This window comes from Spea bombifrons, chromosome 10 (assembly GCF_027358695.1).
Source record: "Spea bombifrons isolate aSpeBom1 chromosome 10, aSpeBom1.2.pri, whole genome shotgun sequence".
Classification (NCBI taxonomy): Eukaryota; Metazoa; Chordata; class Amphibia; order Anura; family Pelobatidae; genus Spea; species Spea bombifrons.
The window spans coordinates 36,266,381-36,285,205 of record NC_071096.1 but is presented as its reverse complement, the minus strand read 5'-3'; the positions used below and the strand labels follow the sequence as shown (position 1 = coordinate 36,285,205).

The following is an 18,825-nucleotide window of genomic DNA, read 5'->3' as shown; positions in this document are numbered from 1 at the left end:
GAGGAAATATATTTTAATAAGAGATTTCATCCTCCCTGGCACTTCTTAACCTAACCTGATTCCTGCACCAGTTATATACCAACTACTTAGGCAGAATGGAAAATATTATAATTTTACAGCATTTACAGTAAAAAGTTGGGATTACTTTCAGATTCCCCTCACCCCCAGAGCTTGCAATCTAGTGTAGGTACCTGAAATACGAGGGGATGAAGAGGCTTCAACAAGTTCACATCCCGATGGTCCTGGGGCAGCATCTCCGGACTCTTCGTCCACAAGTTGTGTCACTGAGCTGCTTCTGTCTCCTTAAAGCAATAAAAAAGTCATGAGCAATAAAGCTGACGCGGTGTCGATGCGACGATATCGTGCCGTCAAATCAGTGAAATAAACACATGATGAGTATGTGATCCGCACAAGAAATTCCCAGGCGCCCGGAAAACCCCGGATCCAGGGTCTAAAAGGCAGGAACGACGGGTAATATTACGATATTATTATTATTATTATAAGCAGGGTTCTGGGACTGTATCCACTCATAAATCACGAGCCTCTAAACAGACGCGGCAACACGTTGACGATTTATTGTGTTTTCTTTACGCGGGGCGAGGATATCGCCCACCGTTCTGCGCTTGCAGCGCCTTTCTCTTGTGCTGCATCCAGAGCGTTAAGTCCTCCCGACTTGCTGCCCACTTTGTACTTTTTTAGACTACTTTACCGAGAGGGCAGCAGATAAGTGGAACATCCTCCTGGCAGAAGCGGTAGAGGGTAATACAGTGAGGGGATTTAAACATGCATGGGATAGGCGTACGGCTCCTGAAGACGAGGTTAACGAATCATTGAAGTCTAGCTGGGGCCGATGTGCCGACAGGTTCTGTGTCTCTAAATGAATATTTCATTGTTATAAGGAGGTTATCGGATTACCTTCATGACTGTCGCTGTAGGATGGGCTGGACGATCCGCCATCAGCTGACATCTCCTGGTCAGAGGTGGCCCCGTCTTTTTCGGAAAGGCTGGTCTCCTCTGTGAAGTTGCCTTCTGTGTCTTCCATGTCGCCGAGGGAACCTGGAAATACAGAGCTGGTTACTGGAAGTCTGACCCGGCACATCGGAAAAGCAGAGGTGGTCGGTCCCAACGGGAGACAAAGGAGCTTTCAGCCGCGGAAAGCCAATTAGCACCCGGTGAAAGGAAAGGCTCAGCGGGAGTTTTCACTCATCGGTGCTGCGCATTCGTATGCAAACAGGTTAATAAACAAGAGAAGAAATATTATTATCATGCTGTTTCACTCGTCTTTATTTTTATTTTGTAAACAAAACCCTCCCTGACGTCTGTGAGAATCTAGAAGCTCCTAATCTCATCATCACAACGCTATCGAATCGGTTCACTTGGCAGAATCACGGGGGCTCCGCCGTCACAATGCGTGTCCCGCCACGTCTTCACCCGCGGTAAGGGAGCCGAGGCGCGCGTCTATGGAGAGGACCGGGTGGTGGTGGTTGTGCCGTTTGTGCCGAGGGACGGGGCGGCATTTACCCCGCAACCGGTAATATTTCTTTACATAAAATGAACATTTCATTCTTTAACAAACACGGCCCTGACATAAGAGCGAGAAGAAATACGATGGAGCCATCTCTCCAAAGAAAGGAATCTTGCGCGTTACGAGCGTACGGCTCCTGGAGGGGCATTTTAAGCTCTTCATTTAAAGAGAGGGGGCAGTTTTTCAAAGTGGTCATCAAGCTGCCTGTGGCGCGACTGCAGGTCCCAATATCCTCACCCGGAGTCCAACCCGAACAAGAAGCGGACAGTCTATCCGACAGAAGACGCTGTCGGTGCAGCATCCAACGTATAAGGGGCTCGGGGTTATCGGGCGCCTGGCTGCCCCTCCGTTACCCCGTTTAATGGGGATGTTTTGGGGAATTACGGCTCTCTGCGGAGGCAGCAGTCAGACCTCAGAGATTGTAACACTGCAGGCATATATATTTACTGGCACAGAACAAAGGCTGCTTAATCTATACATAGCACACAACAATAAGCGTGGAGAAAGGCACCGCCAGACCCGGCGCAGGCAATTTCTCTAATTCTGCTAATTTCAGTTCCAGCACAATTAAAGCCATCGCTGATAATACTCCGAAACAATCAGCAGCCAACAAATCACTTCTCTCTTCTTGTAAATGTAATGTCGTTAAGCTAATTTCTATGTTCACGGCTGCACGGCTCCTGGGTGTCTGATAAAATTAACCCTTGGCTTCCTGGTCACATGATCTCAAGACTTCTTCTCCTAGGGCGAGAACCGTACTGTATGCTAAAACACTGGCCGCGTGTGTCACTGCCTATAGCATCACCTCATACTAAAAGCATCAGCTATAATACTATTACTACCAATACTACTACTAGTCATAATACTACTACTAGTAATAATGATAATAATAAGGCAAGCCAAAGAAAATAGATTTTAACATCACTTTTTGACATCACAATGATGCCATCAACAGATAATGACTTCATGATGTCAAGTGGCGACACCGTGATGTCAAAGGAAGTGAATTAAAAAAAAAATCTCCCCTTTTTTGTTTTTTCTAGACATCCGCTTCCCAATGAATTCATTTTTCTAGCTATATGGCCGCGTTGGGGATTATTCACAAAAGACAATACCTTTTATCCATGCATTATAAAGAATCAACACGTCTTTCACCTCACCCAAAACTCACACCTTAGGGAATAAACCCCTTTTGTTTCACCGTTTTACAGGATATACAAGATAACAAAATGCATCAGATTAAAAAAAAAAAGATTGTTCTAATGATCAAAAAATGCAGAAATCAAAGACAAAAGCGATATTAACCCTTTGTACTGCCTGGTATAACTCTAGCCGCGGAGGAGGTTAAGTACCATTTTATAAAGCAATATTTTGTCGCCCCTTTGGAATTCCTGCTCAGTAAGCAGGCTGTAAGAAAACCGCTGGGGAGATTTAATGTGGGATCCCGACTAGGGGAACAAAGGACCTTTTCAGTGGACTTTAAATTCACTCCTGATTAAGATCTGAGATCAAACGGCTGGCGTTCAGGCCCCAGATCAATGCAATGAATTTAGTCTTCTGGCAGACGCAAAAAAAAGATTAAAAAAAAGAGAAAATTGTGATATCTGACCCAAATTTCATCCACTTTTGCTTCCCCGGCTTTCTTAACTTGCTGAAGCTATAGGATTCCCTTCCCAATATCAAAAACAAAGAACTATGCCAGCAGCTCCAAGAGCCCTTCGCTAGGTTTTGGGTCCCTGGAGGTTATCTTTACGCACCGTGAAGGTGTCCCTATAAAATCTAGTATATATATATTTCTGGATTCAAAGAGCATCCTACAAAGTCGCTAGCTTTACCCTCGCACCTCGTGGATGATAACTTCTGTCCCTCGGTGTCTGGGGATTGTGATGACAGTCAGAGGACACTGAGTGACAATCGCTCCACATTTACTGAACACACGAGGCTTGTCTGAGTCCTGGCTACAGTCAGATTTACAGATACAGAGGCGACCGTGGGCCATCACTGGACCAATGGGAAAATAATCGGCCCCATTTACTGATGGCCCGTGATAGAGAGTTGAGGGCAATGCCCTACCAACTAAATGAATACAAGATAGACAACACTCGGCATTAGCTCCCTGACCCTGCTTTTTCTATGTGTGGCCCTCTAGGGCCCTTTATGCCTGTATGGCTGTGCTGCAAAAACCTAGTCTTGTGCTAAGTGGAGTAGTCACAGTACTGATGGTCGCCCTCACACCCCATGCCAAGGGCAGCTGTGATGTTTAAAGCAGCCCATCTGCGGGTGTTTGGGGCGAATAAGACGCCGGGGCTGTTGGCGGGGTGACGAGGACAGGGCTGTGAGTCTGCCGGGTAGCTGGGAGACAGGCACACTTATCACCTCGCCCAGGCATCCTCAGACACACTGATCTGTCTATTCTTCATTAAGCAAATACGCTGAAATGGAAATGAAAACATAATAGCTATTTGATTTGCAGGGAGATATTTTGCATATTGGTTTGTCGCTGATAGCGGAATTTCATCAGCTCCGTTTTTCATGCTTTAAAAATCTAAATTACTCGGCTGGTCACTGAAATGTGGTGGGGGGGGGCTTTACAGCAGAGCTCGAACCATTAAACTGGGTATATTCAAACCATTATTATTTTATAATAGCAAAATCTTCCCATCCTCCCCTGTGCATAGTGACAGCACCCAGGGATTTCATAAAAGGAGATGAAGCTTCATTAATCCCTAGAACAGCATCCGGGAAAATTAAAGCGCAAGCTCTGTGGCACAGAAGACGTCTTTCCCACTAACATGCCTTCCCGAGTCATAGCCCTTAAGTGGCTTTGTATGTTGTCATATGTTACAATACATACTATACACCGATATACCGGAACGTGCACTCAGTTCCAGGCAAAGAGGATTATGTAGGGAGGTTAAATGGCCTGTGGGTCTTAAAGTGGATCGATGGGCTTAGGCTGTGCGTCTGATACACAGAAGAGGCACGGAGGGTTTACTGGCTCAGCCCCATAATTATACGGAAGTCGGTGCTAACAGACGGATATAGCTGCTAACCGTTCTATTAAAACTCCAACAGGAGATGGGTCCCAGGTCGTGGATCAGCGCATAGGGTTTCTACATTGTATTTGCTGCAGCGGTCACTTTAAAAGCCCAGGCCTGTTTGCTCCCGGTGTACAGCGAGTTAAGGGGACAGGAAAGATAGCAAGAAGAAAATGGGGGCAGCCACGGTTCAGAGGACAAAGGGATTCCAAGCGATTGTCTGAGCGCTTCACTCAAATTAAAGTCACATTAACTTCTTTCAACACTGAAATAATAAACCGTTTCTGAAATGCTCCTCGTTTATCCACTAAATTAAAAAAAAAAAAAAGTTGTTGGTTAAAGGAGAGAAAGAAAGAATTCCAGGCTGCCAAGTGAAAGACCCTGGAGTATCAGAGCCCAGGCATGCAGACAAGAGCAGGCCGATAAGGGAGGCCGATAACAGATAGAAAATAGTAACACATGAAAACTTTCCCACCAGCTTTCAGATCATGGGAGGATGGAACAGAGGGACTGATAGCAATAACCTCCACCCGCTCCCACCACCTTGTGTCCACGTCTATCTTCTCAAGTTCATCCCTGCGGCTCCCCTGCACCTTTACCGCCCGAGCATGCTTCACGTGGCCGTGGTCACTGTGTTCAAGGGAAAGTTTCAATCCCTCTACAGAATTTACCATGCCTATGATAGGATGTTTTTCCTTACAGCTCTTTACCGTGTCTAACAGCAGCTTTTGGGTCCAGTGGGTAGGTCCAAGGTGACCTTACCTCTCCTGAAGGCAAGCAATGGAATATCAGACATCTTGAACTCAATCAAGATGTGCAATTGTTAATTTTTTACATGCTTTTGAAGACACGTATATTCAGCAGCAGTGTCCCTTTGTGCTCAAAGTAAAGGGAAGAGATGAAACGAAAACTGAAGTTGATAAAAGTCTTAGAAGCCGGACACAAACAGTCAGGAGCCACCCCAGTTATCATGGTTTGTAGCATCCGAAACCCATCGCCACAAACAGCCAGATCGGCTTAACTTACAAACAATATGGCAGCCACTTCAGCTTCCCCAAAACCATTCTAAGAGGATGAAAACAATTACAGCTTAATGGCTTTTTGGTTCGATGACCCCATATAACCCCGAGACTCCAACACGTGATCAGCATCACCAAGAAAACATGTCGGGCAAAGGAGGCTGCCAAATGGCTCTCCTGGAAGGGACTTTGATGTCTTACCCCTCTGCCCCTCTGGGTGGGTATAAGAGCCTTTATTTATTACCCACTAAGGGAATACAGTTTGAAAATGGCTTCGAATCTCATTGTAATTTATTTATATTTGCGTGTAAAAACATTTGGGAACTGATAAAAAAAGCTTTACTTAAGAAAGATAACTAAAATCATCTCTAATATCACCAAAATGCCATCGCTGTGATTTTCTATTTTATTTTTTAGGCGCAGACAGGAACACGACGCAGGGATTGGTTTACTGATTTCAACGAAGATGAGCACATCTTTTACTGAAATAAATAAGTAATTACGGCTTTCAATTATTTTTAAGCCACTAAAAGTCAGTTTTTAACCATATTCAGTCCATCTCTCTTGTGATAAGCAACCCGAGCAATTTAAAGGAAATATCAAAATACGAAACAATGCTGCATACGAATAATTCAGAATAAATGAGGAGTCAGACGGAACAGAGGAAGAAAACGTGAGCCAAACACAAAACTGAACGACAAATATCCAGGAACTGTATAAAAAGAAACCATATATAGCTTTACATTATGTATACTGCCTGACGAGTTTGGCGTGTAAGCATGAAGGTATCCTGCAATGCACGGAGAACCCGCGCTGCGTCATGCGTGTACGTGAGACTTTTTACAGGTCACAGTATAGTACAGACTACCACAGCAATGCTATAGATAGAGATGGGCAGAGTGCCCTTACCCGGACACCGGTGCCTGTGACAAGGCATTGGTTATGGGGCATTAAGGCAAATGTCCTTTACAAAGAATGTTGCCATCTACCCCTGGGATGCAGGTTATAAATGCCCCTGTATGAGGACATTTTGAACTATGGATGTAGTTTGGCTGGAAGAATACGTAGATGAAATGGTTCTCCGTACGCTGCCTCTTCACTTCTGCTCTATTAATAAGGACGGAACGGAACATTCCGTAGAACTTTCACTCATCAGTAAAGAAATCCGAAAAATCCCATATTAGTTCTCGGAGGTTGACCCTGAAGCAGCAGGAGGACAGACCTTCTTAAAATGATGTCTAAAAAAATGAAAATACCTCCTCCCCCTTCATGCTTCCTCACATCCCCTGTCACTTGATAGAAAACAGATAACGGCCCTTTCTCTTAGGAAACCTTCAGTTCTTTCTTTGGGCCAAGACCCTGAATTCATCTTCAGTGTATTAAGTCAGGGAGTGCGGAGATTCAGCGGGCAGATGCTTCCCATCAAACCCTTGGGAGCTTAAATAGGAGTTTGCTGCTTGTAAAACAAGGGTCTGATGTTTATCAATCACTTTGCAATTAAAGAGCTGGGGGAGAGCGTATTATCTGCCTTCTCAAACCACTCTTCCCAATCCAAGTACTAAGGAAAGCTTTTGAAAAGCTCAGGAGTCTTCTTAACAAAAAGATGATTAAAGGGCACCTCCCCCGGCCGGAGACTTATTCCACCAAAAACCTGAAGGTTTGGAGAGGTTATAGTGATCATGGTCCGACGTTAAAGGGGGACCAGGCATTGTATCTTTCTGGTATAGACCTGAACTGTACGCAGAAAAAGGGCACATGTGGTGACGATGATACCTTTGTTGGCTAACTGAAGTATAACAGAGTGCAAGCTTTTAAGACTATCTAGGTCTCTTCTTCAGGCATATTATACACCTGAAGAAGAGACCCGGACAGCCTCGAGAGCTTTAACTCTGTACTAAAGGCTCCGTAGAGTTTATTGAGTGGACGTCGCAGACCGTTGCCCGGTGGAGAAAGGTGGGCAGGTGTCATTATGTTTAGGCACATTTTCTCCCAATATTTTCTATCCTTATGGTCTAGGTATTCTTTGAGATTTGTTAACGAGGAAGGTGACAGATACGCAGGCTTCACGGCGAGTGCTTCGCACCCAATGGCCCCACTTTTACCTTCATAAGTCACCTCCTGATTGAGCATTTCGTTTTTGCTCCTGTGGCTTTATGTTGCAGCGTCTACAACGTTGGATTTGGTGTTTCAGAAGCACAAAGAGTTAACGCGTTTTCCAGCAGCGTGCGGCGGCAGACAATTTATTTAGATATTCTGAGATCCCATGATTGCCGGGACACTAACTGGGTAATAACCGTGTCCCTTCTGCTGCCTAGAGTTATCTGCCAAGAGATCTGGTTACGGCCTCATAAAGCAGAGAGCCGGTTTAGTTATCTAAGAAAGACCACAGCTCAGACCTAATCTCTCCCAGACACAGAGCGCCTGGCACAAGTGCGAGAGTTACAAGGCTTTCCTCACCAGCAGAATAAACACTCCATTACTAAGGCTATAAACGATCACTTCCACCTAAACAGCTTAAAACAAACACACTTTCCTTCACGTTCCTACAGGAGCTGCCTCTCCGAGAGGACAATTAATGGTCTTACAAGCAGAACGACGGAGCTAATCCCGGCCTTACCCTGCGGCACCGTCTACAGATCCATAACAATTAGCCGTACATGTGTCGGACACGCTGTAGCAGAATGCTTAGCAGAGTGCGCGGGTCAATGCCGAATACCGCTCAGTGCTCCCTCTGAGGCGAGCGCACCAGCACTCAACATGCATCGTGTAACTGTTTGCACGCCTGGCGCCTCGGAGGGAGCGCTGACAATATAGCGCAAGGGATAAGGGCAGCCCGTATTCACCTGAGAGAGGCTGTTAACATGACGCCAAATCAACGCATCTAGGAATGGAAGAGAAGGGAAAAAATGCTATTTCTTACGCTTTCTTTTAAATGGTAGAATTTCCATTCGCCGGAGACAGTCTGGAGTTACGTACTGCGCGAGGGTGAGATACATGCGCATCCGAGGGTGAGATACGTGCGCATCAAAGCTGCCAGGCGGTATTAGGAGGGGTATTAGTGGCGTTGGGGGGAGGTCATCAAAATGTCATCAATGCTTTCTGCCCACGGAAGCTCCCAAAATAATCATAATAATTAAAAAAAGTCAGTTGCGGTCTTTTTGTCATGTGACGTCACATCATCATGTTGCCTTATGACATCATGTTGCCTTATGACATCATGTTGCCTTATTCCCACAATTACTTTTTTCACATATCGACCAATCGCTTCTCAGTCTATAACTAGGGTTTAGGAGCTCTGATGCCATGCTTGAGAGGGTGGTGGGTAATTGGAATTGTCTTCCAGAGCGAGTGGTAGATGTTTACATTCTGAGAAATGAAATATTTGCAAAACAAATAATGTTTTAAACAACATTTTAAAAACCCCAAAACATTTCAAAACAAACCTAAATATTATCAGATGTAATAATCATGAAATGATTATCCGGGTGCCAAATATTAATTGGTCGGGGGCTCTCCACTCGTGATGCCTCCCCTCCCCCCGCATTACGCATCTGCTGTGGCAGGCTGATAATGGAGGACTGGCCGAGCTGCCTAACTGGGAACAGTACCTATCTCTAATTAGTAACCCTTTTCTATCCAGATAAGATAAACTCCAGCTGACCTTTCCTTTTGGTTGCCATAGGGACACCATTACCCTCTTGTCATTAATAATTTTAGAGATTAAAACAGTAAACGGCGGTGGAGGGGAAAGGGGAAGGAGGGACGGCGGAGAAGGTGAGGGGGGGAGAACCGCGCACTTCCCTTCTCTGTACCCTAGAAAGAACACGTGATTGGGGAACACGTGAGACACCAGGCAGGTGCTGTCTTTCACACGAGGTGATGCTACTAAATGTGGGTGCAAAGAAACATGAAGGCTCGGTGGGGGAGAGACTTTCTGGACGAACTATGTTCTAGATCTCTACACATCACCGTTCACTAAAAGCTATGGGTCGTGCTCTTTAGAATGTTTCATCTCTCATATTCTAGTGTTAGGGCCCCGGATACCAAGTTAAGGTGACAAATATCCAGCTGAACCCTCCAAAACTCAACACAACCGAGTCAGACATTATTCCAGACTCATCATCTCAGCACACGATGGCTTTCCATTGAATTCTGCCGCCTCGCGGGGCCCTATTTGCTTTAGAACTTGCTAATTTAAGTCTGCGTTGCCCTCAGGCCACACTGGAACCAGTTTATTTTTGTAACCCAAGTAGACAGTCTAATGGTGTTACTGGTAAAATATTACCTATGATGAGTTGACTTGGCCCTATCCATCCATCTCATTTGTGCGTATCCAAATATACAAGTACTGCGCACCCTTTGTCTATTGTGGACAGCAGTAGAGCGACCCCCTTGACCCGGATCCTATTGAAACCAATCCTTCTTTGCTGGCCCTACATCATTACCTTCCCACCTTGAACTTGAACCACTATGATCCAGAGCCAGTTTCTCCAATGGCGGCACACCACCGTGAATAACTTTCAAACAGCTTTAAAAGCCAGACTCTGCCTGAAATTCTGCGCATGTATTCAGAATCACTTTAATTCCAAAAAAAATGTTCCGTTCCCTGAAAGGAACGTTCACGTTAAACATACAGAGAAAGCCGAAGGAGAAAGAGTGTACAGAGAGACGAAAACCGAGCGCAGAAAGAGACTGCGAGCGAAGACAGAGGAGACGACACTAAACAATGGGGAGAGAGACGCACTGACGGAGCAGGGAGATAGGGCAAGGAAGAGATAACAGAAAAAAAACGCTACTGAAAAGAAGGGAGACGCAGAAAGGCAAGATAGAGAGACAGAGGTAGGACGACAGAGAGGGAGCCTGAGAAAAAACAGCTCCAATGATATCTGGGAGATTGGTTACAGACGAAAACGCTCCTTCTGCCAAGTCTATCTCCATGTAACTGGTGTAGTCACTTAACATTCATCACTGGCTGAACTCTGTAACTTTATCAGCTCTGGAGCATGGCGCCATCACTAGGCCTGACCATTCTCGGCTCTCTGATAAAGCAGATAAAGCTCTGATAGATTACAGCAGATTGCTACACTTCACGGGACACAATTACTAATACTAATAGGGAGCAGGAGGAGGCGGGGGCGGAAGGAAGAGATAGGAATGAGTGAATGTGAGCCGCCGTGGAAAGCAAAATAAGTGGAGGGGACCAAAGAAAGTTAGGGGTATCTCAGTAGTCCGAATTTTCGGAAAGAGGGCTTTCTTTTATATAAGATTGCCCTAAATGTGTTAAGTAGATGTTCTTTCGGGGTGAGCTGCTTCGGGGTGGATCACTCAGCCTGAGTCACTTTGACCCAACCACCTGTGCTTAGTCAGGATGATCTACCTTCCTGGTATGCCTTAGATACGTGGGATCGGAGATAATCGTAATGATTCCATTTTTAAAAAGCCAGTTAGTAAACAGACCTATTACAACACATTCTGAATCCTGAAGGCCGTCATCTACCGTCCATCCATCAAACATAACTGCACAGCAACAATCTCTCACCCTCCGACCCTCGGCCGCGTCCTCAATGGGTTACGATCAGGTGGCAGTACTTCAGTGTCTTACAAACGGTCTTGGATATAACCAGCGGCTACTTAATCACAGGGGGTCACATGCGTGGCCGGGAGAGGCGCATGCGGAGCCCCATAATGGGAGGGCACGCTATGCCTGTGGACACACAGGGTGGGTATTTACCCCCGTTGAGACAGAGAGACATGGACTGAAAACCAAAACAAACAGCTCTGCGGAACATCATGTAACGAAGTCAGTCACATATAACACAGAGGGCAGTCTGTCTGTCCGAACGTATATGACACAGATATTAAACGTTTGTATCGGCCTCTGATACATCGTATACGTATTACACACAAGCGTTATATACACAGTAACGACACACAGAACCCTGCCATAGTTACAATGTATGAGTGTTTGTGTTTATAGAACTTTAAAAGCCTCAATCTTCTGAATGTGAATTTGTTTGCGAACAAAGAAGAAAATACTGCAAAAACAGCAGTGCTTTTCTTAATTTATTGTTAACATTTTATCGCTGGGTCCATGAATTATCAAAGTAGCGCTATTCTCTGTTCCTGGCATTTTGGTGAAGCGAGATAAGGGTAAAAACAACAGCGTGTACTGGGAGAGTGAGAGCCGGCAGATAGATAACATTGATAGAAGTCCTACTCCAAACAGCCCCAATGCTTATCAGGGCTTTTTATCGCTCCCTTCCCTTTCCCTCCTCTCCTTTCCCCCCTAAACGCCCCACCAGGAATGGACCAGCGCTTAGAAACTGAACTTTACTCTGTTTGTAGAACCGAGGTGTAAATAACAAGCCCCGATTGCCCTGTGATAAGTGCGAGATTAATTGTAATGGGCCAAGATAACCCGAGAAGGACTTCTCTGTAATGTGCTTTGGTCTGTTGGCCAAGACAGAAGCGTGCACTCCAACCGGCATGGATAGTGTTAAAAGTCATAGATTACAATCGCATTCATGTTGGGAACGGACAGATATCACAATGTTACACTGTAGAGGACTAACCCGACACGGGCCGTGGCCTGAGAAACACCACATTCTGGAACCTATTCAACATTGGCCAGTGTGGTTGATCTCATAAGTATCATGGGAGTTGTAGTCGAAACGTACTGGAGCAACAAATTAGGCCCATTCCTGCCGTGGGGACAAATTCCAACCCTAAACAAGCCTGCACAGGGGCCGCCAGATGACCCATAGGGGACACCAAACCCCTGACAGTGACCCATTGGTGACACCAAACCCCTGACAGTGACCCATTGGTGACACCAAACCCCTGACATTAGTCCTGTACATTGTCTTAGGGTCTGGTGCAGTCACAGTCAGGACTACTTGCCAAGCAAATCCTGCCTGTCTCAACCCACCCCGGGCAAACAACAGATATATATATACTTTAGAAATTAGTAAATAACAATTTGGTAACGTGATCCTCTTTTAGGGTTCGTGGATAACAATACTAGAACCCAAAGACAGACTTGGATTATGAATATTTTAATAACAAAAAGACAAATGTTACACAGTGCTACAACTACAAAAAACAAGACATACAAAATAAAAACAAAACGGCAACAGTTCTTAAAACGATGGGACTTAAACACAGGACCCTCACTCACGAGTTTCTCCAATACACAGGACCCTCACTCACGAGTTTCTCCAATACGCAGGACCCTCACTCACGAGTTTCTCCAATAAGTAGGCCTGTGGGAACTCCTTAAGTCCAGACGGTTTCTTATGATGTTGTTCCGATCAGAGTATATCATGGAGTTCTGCTTTGAGGTCGCTGCATTGCCCCTAAATCAGGCTCTTTTGCAAGAAAACGCCCCTCTGACCACATGACCAATTATATGACAACTTTCCCAAAAAATTGGTTCCCATCTTTGATGTGCCGATAAGTTATGGTGGGGTGAAGGTGATGGAAACCCCTCCACTTAAGATAGGAATGGAATTCCTATAACTAAGGATCCTTATCAGCTGGGCCATGAATCTCCACAGGGGTCCTCTGAGAAGATGACACCTCCAGCCAGAACAGTGCATCATATGAGTTATAATCATGGCAGGGGCCACTAGCCAACAAATATGCACAAGCAAGGACATAAATAATGAGGCCAAAGGGGGCTGTTGGTGCTGAAGGCATCTGTCATTTCAGTCCCCATGACTGTGGTGTCGACTTAATACGAGTCATCGGTGAGATTAGCGGCGACTGAACTCAGGACACATCAGGCTGTTTGGCCTCAACAGTTATTGTTTTTGAGAGAACAGAAAGGACTGGAGCGTAAACCGGTGAATAAACCACTTAGCGTGAACCAAGTTTCAGAAATCTCCGATTTACTTAAAAACAAACAAGAAGACGACACATGGGTTGTTAAGAATGAAGCGCTAATGTGTGATGTCACGCAATGAAGAAGCTGAACGCGAGACAATATGGTGTCACGCCATTTTATCTCATGGCGCCGATTCATTAAACTGGAAGATAATGGAGACACTGATGGAATAACACAGTATTAAATAATACTCTTATCACGCAGGCGACAGATGATGAATTCACCTCCATGCATTCTTCTTATGTCAATGGGAGCGACTGACTATATTAACCGTTCGCATGCTACAGAGGGGGATCAAACCCAACCGTTTTCATATAATGGATCATCATAGAAAAATCTAAAGCAATTCGTACGCTTACACAAAACATTCCATGGTATCTAATATTCATATTTCGCATGTCACTGGATCTACAAATTAGTCGGGTAACCTAACCAAGCTGGGGCGGTTTTAGCTTCCATCATCCTTACGCATGCTGTGCTTTCAGATGGGAGTAGTAGTCCGACACTGAATTAAGGTGACCGTTCCAAATTCACAGAAAACAAAGGTAAGATGTATTTAAACTGTCTGCACAGACGGCAAGAATTTCTATATAGGCCAGCGACAAATACCAGTCTCAGCAGACACTGTGTTCTTGTGTAGACATTACTGCTCAGCAGTCAGGCACGGCTCCTACTACTCTGTAAGGCCGTGATTAGTCTGAACAACCACAAAGGTAGCAAATCAGCCCCCGTGCAAAGAGAGGAAACAAGCAAGTTCCACGTTACACAACAGCAGTAATGGCCCCGGAGACCGGCGAGCCTGAGAACACTGGGACAAAGCTGCAGGAGCCAAGCGCTTTGATGGAACTTGCGCAGGCGCTCATGTATCTTCTGCCGGGGTTTTGAAATCACTGCCTGGAGATGTTGCAACCCTCAGTGATTCAACGGGAAAGCACTGACCACCGCAATGTCTGATACCGTCAACAGGAGACGCATTGTGATGCCAGGCAGAGGTTACCATGACCCGTAGCGATCACAAACACAACAAGAGCCTTTATACACTAACCCTCTGCGCATGAACCAAAGCCTCGCTCACCGCTCCTGCTGACCAAAAATCCCCCCCCTCACCTTCCACCCCGTAAAGCAATCTGTGACCTGCAAGCACTACATTACAGCAAGTCCCTAATAACTTCATTCTCTGCTGGAAATACATGGAGGCCAAATGAGGTGTGACCGAGACAAAGAAAGCGTTCACAGGTGACGAGACTCACATCTACCGGGAGAGAAGCCTCTACCCGACCAGCACGCGCGAAAAGTACGAGCTGCGACCAACGTCAAAAGCAGACGTGTTAGCCGGCCGAGGCTGCCCAGAATGATGGCAAAAGACACACGTTTGGGACAGAACATTCACTGGAGCCCACGATACAAATACACGGCATGGAAGCCCGGAAGCCCCTAACAGCTCTGACCGGCGACATTGCTACTAATGCATGGACTTTAGTAAAAATGATTGCACCGTATTTCATAGCCCTCTCCTTCGGTGTGCATTTAACGAATGAATACAATTGTAGAGCCGATGAAGCTCGCGCAGGGCATGGGTTTCCCACCAAGTTCACAATCGCTGTATTTTTCCTGTACCACGCACGTCATTTGGGGATCCAGTTTATATGTGAATGAAAATCGTTATTGGAAAGATCTGTATATATTACGCCTATGGGTCTTATAATTAAAAAAATCGCAGCGCAAAAAACCCCCGCATTTGATTCGATGCAATTGTTCCAGCGGCGGTCACAAACCAGCCGTGTGAGGAGGGTATATATGGAAATTACAGAATGATAAAAAAAATCCCTTTATTTTATTTCACTCCCTTTCCCCTACCTCTCTTTGAAAAACATAATTTATCTGTGTATTATCAAGAAAGCCAGACACTTTAATCAGTGAGCTATGAAGCCAGAGTTTCCATTGTTATCTGGTGGAGGAGTGGAAATGGGGAACAGATAGGCAGCTCCCAGTCCATCACTGGTGGAGAATGTTAATGGGAGAAGCGGCAATAAGATTGGCTACAGCAGGACGCCTATCGCCCCCATTATCAATCCCTTATCAAGTCAACCATCGCAGCTCAGTAATGGGGCCAGTTCAACTTTCGGCTTTATCAGAGACTCTGATTCGAGCCAGAGGGACGCAGGCAGCCGGGAGAGAGAGAGAGAGAGAGAGAGTCAGCATCTGGCTTCTAGTGTATTTAGAGAGGAATATTCTATTCCTGTACACCGTGATCCTGCGCGTTAAACCCATTCACTCCCACAGAGAGAAAGACACTGTATATGCCGGGGCAAGGTCATGCCAAGCAAATGCTCCGTGCTTACTGGGATTTAGGAAACCAGGACACGTGACACATGTTTTAACACTAGGTCAAAACCCACTTAATGTCCCAGGCCGAGCCGAGCCAGGCTGATAGTTTAATGTTAAGGGTTTAGAACATTTTGCTTAAAGACACCGAAAAAAAGGGTATTTAGAATATATATATATTTATCTGAAAAAAATGGTGTAACGGGGAAAAGCAAAAGAACGTCAGCAAATAATATTACGAGGGGTGATTTTGTGGAAATGGGGTGGAACTTATTGTTTTTCAGAGATCGACATAAGATATTTATAATAGTAGAAGCAATAAGGAGATGACAGTGTGATTTTGTGATATGGCTGATAGATATCCAGCAGCATTTTTAAGGCTTATTTGTAACGAAGGTAATTATGATGATATAAAAAATAATATAGATAATACTGTGTCAGTTAAATATCTGATGTTCCCTTAATGATTGCCGGCTGATTCCCAAAGACATTAAACATATTGGACACCAAAGCACAAAGCAGAGCCTTAGGTTTGGAGGATTCCAAATATCTTTCTATATGCTAAGGATATTTGAGCGCGAGCGCATAGGAAAGAAGAACAGAACCAGGGGGATGGGGACACGCCAGAGACCACCGAGGGCAAGAAGAGAGAAAAGGTTCACTTTGCCGATTCCATCCAGGAAAGGGTTAACAATGAGCGGCGTGCGGAAACTCTGCAGCTGAAAGACAACACACAAGGAACCCATGAAACACACATGCAGCAGAAACATGAAAAGAATGGCTCGGTGTATCGCCGGCAGAGAGGAGAAAGCTTTGTATTAATCATGGTCAGGCAGTGACCCGCTCAGGAGCCCTTTCGTCTTTTGACTTTTTTTTTTACTGTTTGTTATTGTAGTTCAATCCTTCCCCAGCCTGTTTGCTGGAGATAAGGGCGCTTTATCTGGCTCTGAAATCTTTATCACGGCACAGATCAGCCGTATGACTTATCAGAGGTTTACATCTACTGGAAAGCCAAGAGGAGAGGAAAAACAGGCCAGCCAACTCCTGTACACAGACCTAACGACGTTGTTTCCTATTTTCTTTTATTTGTAGCCGAGTTCAAACCGTTCAGGGTTGATCACAACGGATTTGTGGCTTTTCTCCCCCAACCTAAATGACTGTGTTACTATTTAGCTAGAAGCATGTTTTTGGGTTGACTTAAACTTCATCCAGACCCAACGGCTCCCCTTGCAGATTGTAAGGTTTTGCTTTGGCGCAATCTATCCTAGAAGCCCATTTCTACCCCAAAGACGTCCAGCTGCACCGCTTCATACCCCGTTTCATACCCCACACACTGTCACACATGGCAGGTAAATCATCGAGACAGATAATCGGGAGGAAATGTCTCGCCTGTCTGTGATCAGTAGCTATGATCTTGAAATTAACTTGCATAGAAGAACAGCAGAGACAGCTGGATGATGGGTACGTTGTAGATGTGGAGATATAAACTCACATTAGACTTACAGAAATTAAAGAAGGAACGAGGCCAGTGGCAGCGATGAGTGAGTGTTGGGGCTAAGTGCCCTCTCCTAGCGCATGGCTTTTAACACAATGAAGGCTTCTCAGTCTACATGCCCAATTGTTAGGCAATGAAACTCGACACGGTATAAGGAGCCAGGATCGGGTTTCACGGCCAGTTCCAAAACTAATGAAGCAGCTCCAAGCCAAAAAGTGAAGGTCTGTGATCCAGGGAGCACCAAACCAGCATCACTGTTATACCCGAGCTGGGGATGGAGGGTTTTCAACTGGACTATACTGGGGTATCAATCACGAAACCATTTGCCGAAATCGCGAACATCGGCACTTGGGGCAGAGAGGACCCAGAACTACCGGCTAAGGGATGACTTAGAGGCATGCTATTGTCTTGTTGCTAAATACTGGGGATTCCGTCTCAGAACATGTTCCAAAAATATACAATGCCAGATTCCCCGTGTGACACGTTAACACCTGACATGATTCCAAACATAAAGAATAACAACTAAAAACAATGTTAGCAATACTGGGGTTCACATGGAGCGATGTAGGTGGGCAGAAGGAAGCAAACGATATCATTGTAGCAGATCTAGCAGATTACAGTTAAACACATTTTTAATGTCACTCTTCGTACCTAAGGGTATGTCTCATTATTTATTTGGTATACGACGCCTGGAATGGGTTAAAGCCCTTGATATATAAAGGTTGAGTGCACCCCCCCCATCGCTATCTGCCATCTGATCATCCTGCGGCTCTAATCTGCACAATCTAACTGAAAAGCCATGACACCAAGCCCCTCCCCTATTCTCCATCAGCCAATCAACACACAGAACGGGCCTCCACAAATAAACGTGTTTATACCCCAAGATCAAACAAGGCAAGTATGCAATAACACGCGCGTATGTTTCATACGATACGTGTGGGGCAGATCAAAGGCATGATGTCTACAGAAATAGGTTCTGTTTAGTTCACATGACACAAGAATGGGCTAAACCCACGGAAAAGTGCAAACAATAAAAGAAAGATTTTACCACGCGTTGTTCAATAGCAGTTGTTTTTTAAACTACATTATTGCTACTGTCACGCAATCAAGGCTTTTTTCTCCCCGCAAGCACTTAATCATTAAGACGACTTCAGCATACAAGCAAGAGCCGGGTCACAGACAAGCCCAAGAGCCCATGTATTTATTTAAACAGCAATGGAGAAAAGAGCTATTTCGGCATAAACATTCCACTGGTTTCCATGGTGATTGTCCCATATTTATCACCTTGGACCAGTGTTTCTCAGGTTTTGCCGCGATAACCCAACGGTCCACCATCCCTACCATGTGCCGGCAAGGACCCTGCGGTACAGAGGTGACGGGACACGCTGGGATACATTAAAAATTCCCCCAAAAATGTTAAAAGAGAGAGAAATGATGGCTTTTTGCTGCGTCCGATCACAGAATGGGTTACTTGAAGCGTCAGGAGCTGGTGCCGTCTCAACATAGGAAACTAGAAACAAAAGTTGAATATCTGGATG

At 45.3% G+C, this 18,825-nt stretch overlaps 1 protein-coding gene across 1 annotated transcript in view; it reads right to left on the bottom strand.

The window, feature by feature from the left end:
* ZFPM1 (zinc finger protein, FOG family member 1) overlaps positions 1-18,825 on the bottom strand; it is a 60,887-nt gene that overhangs the window by 34,686 nt on the left and 7,376 nt on the right. The window contains exons 2-3 of the mRNA XM_053448903.1: positions 916-1,056; positions 192-302 (exon numbers count right to left, since the gene is read on the bottom strand). Coding sequence (XP_053304878.1) covers positions 192-302; positions 916-1,056 — 252 coding nt within the window. The remainder of the gene's footprint in view (positions 1-191; positions 303-915; positions 1,057-18,825) is intronic.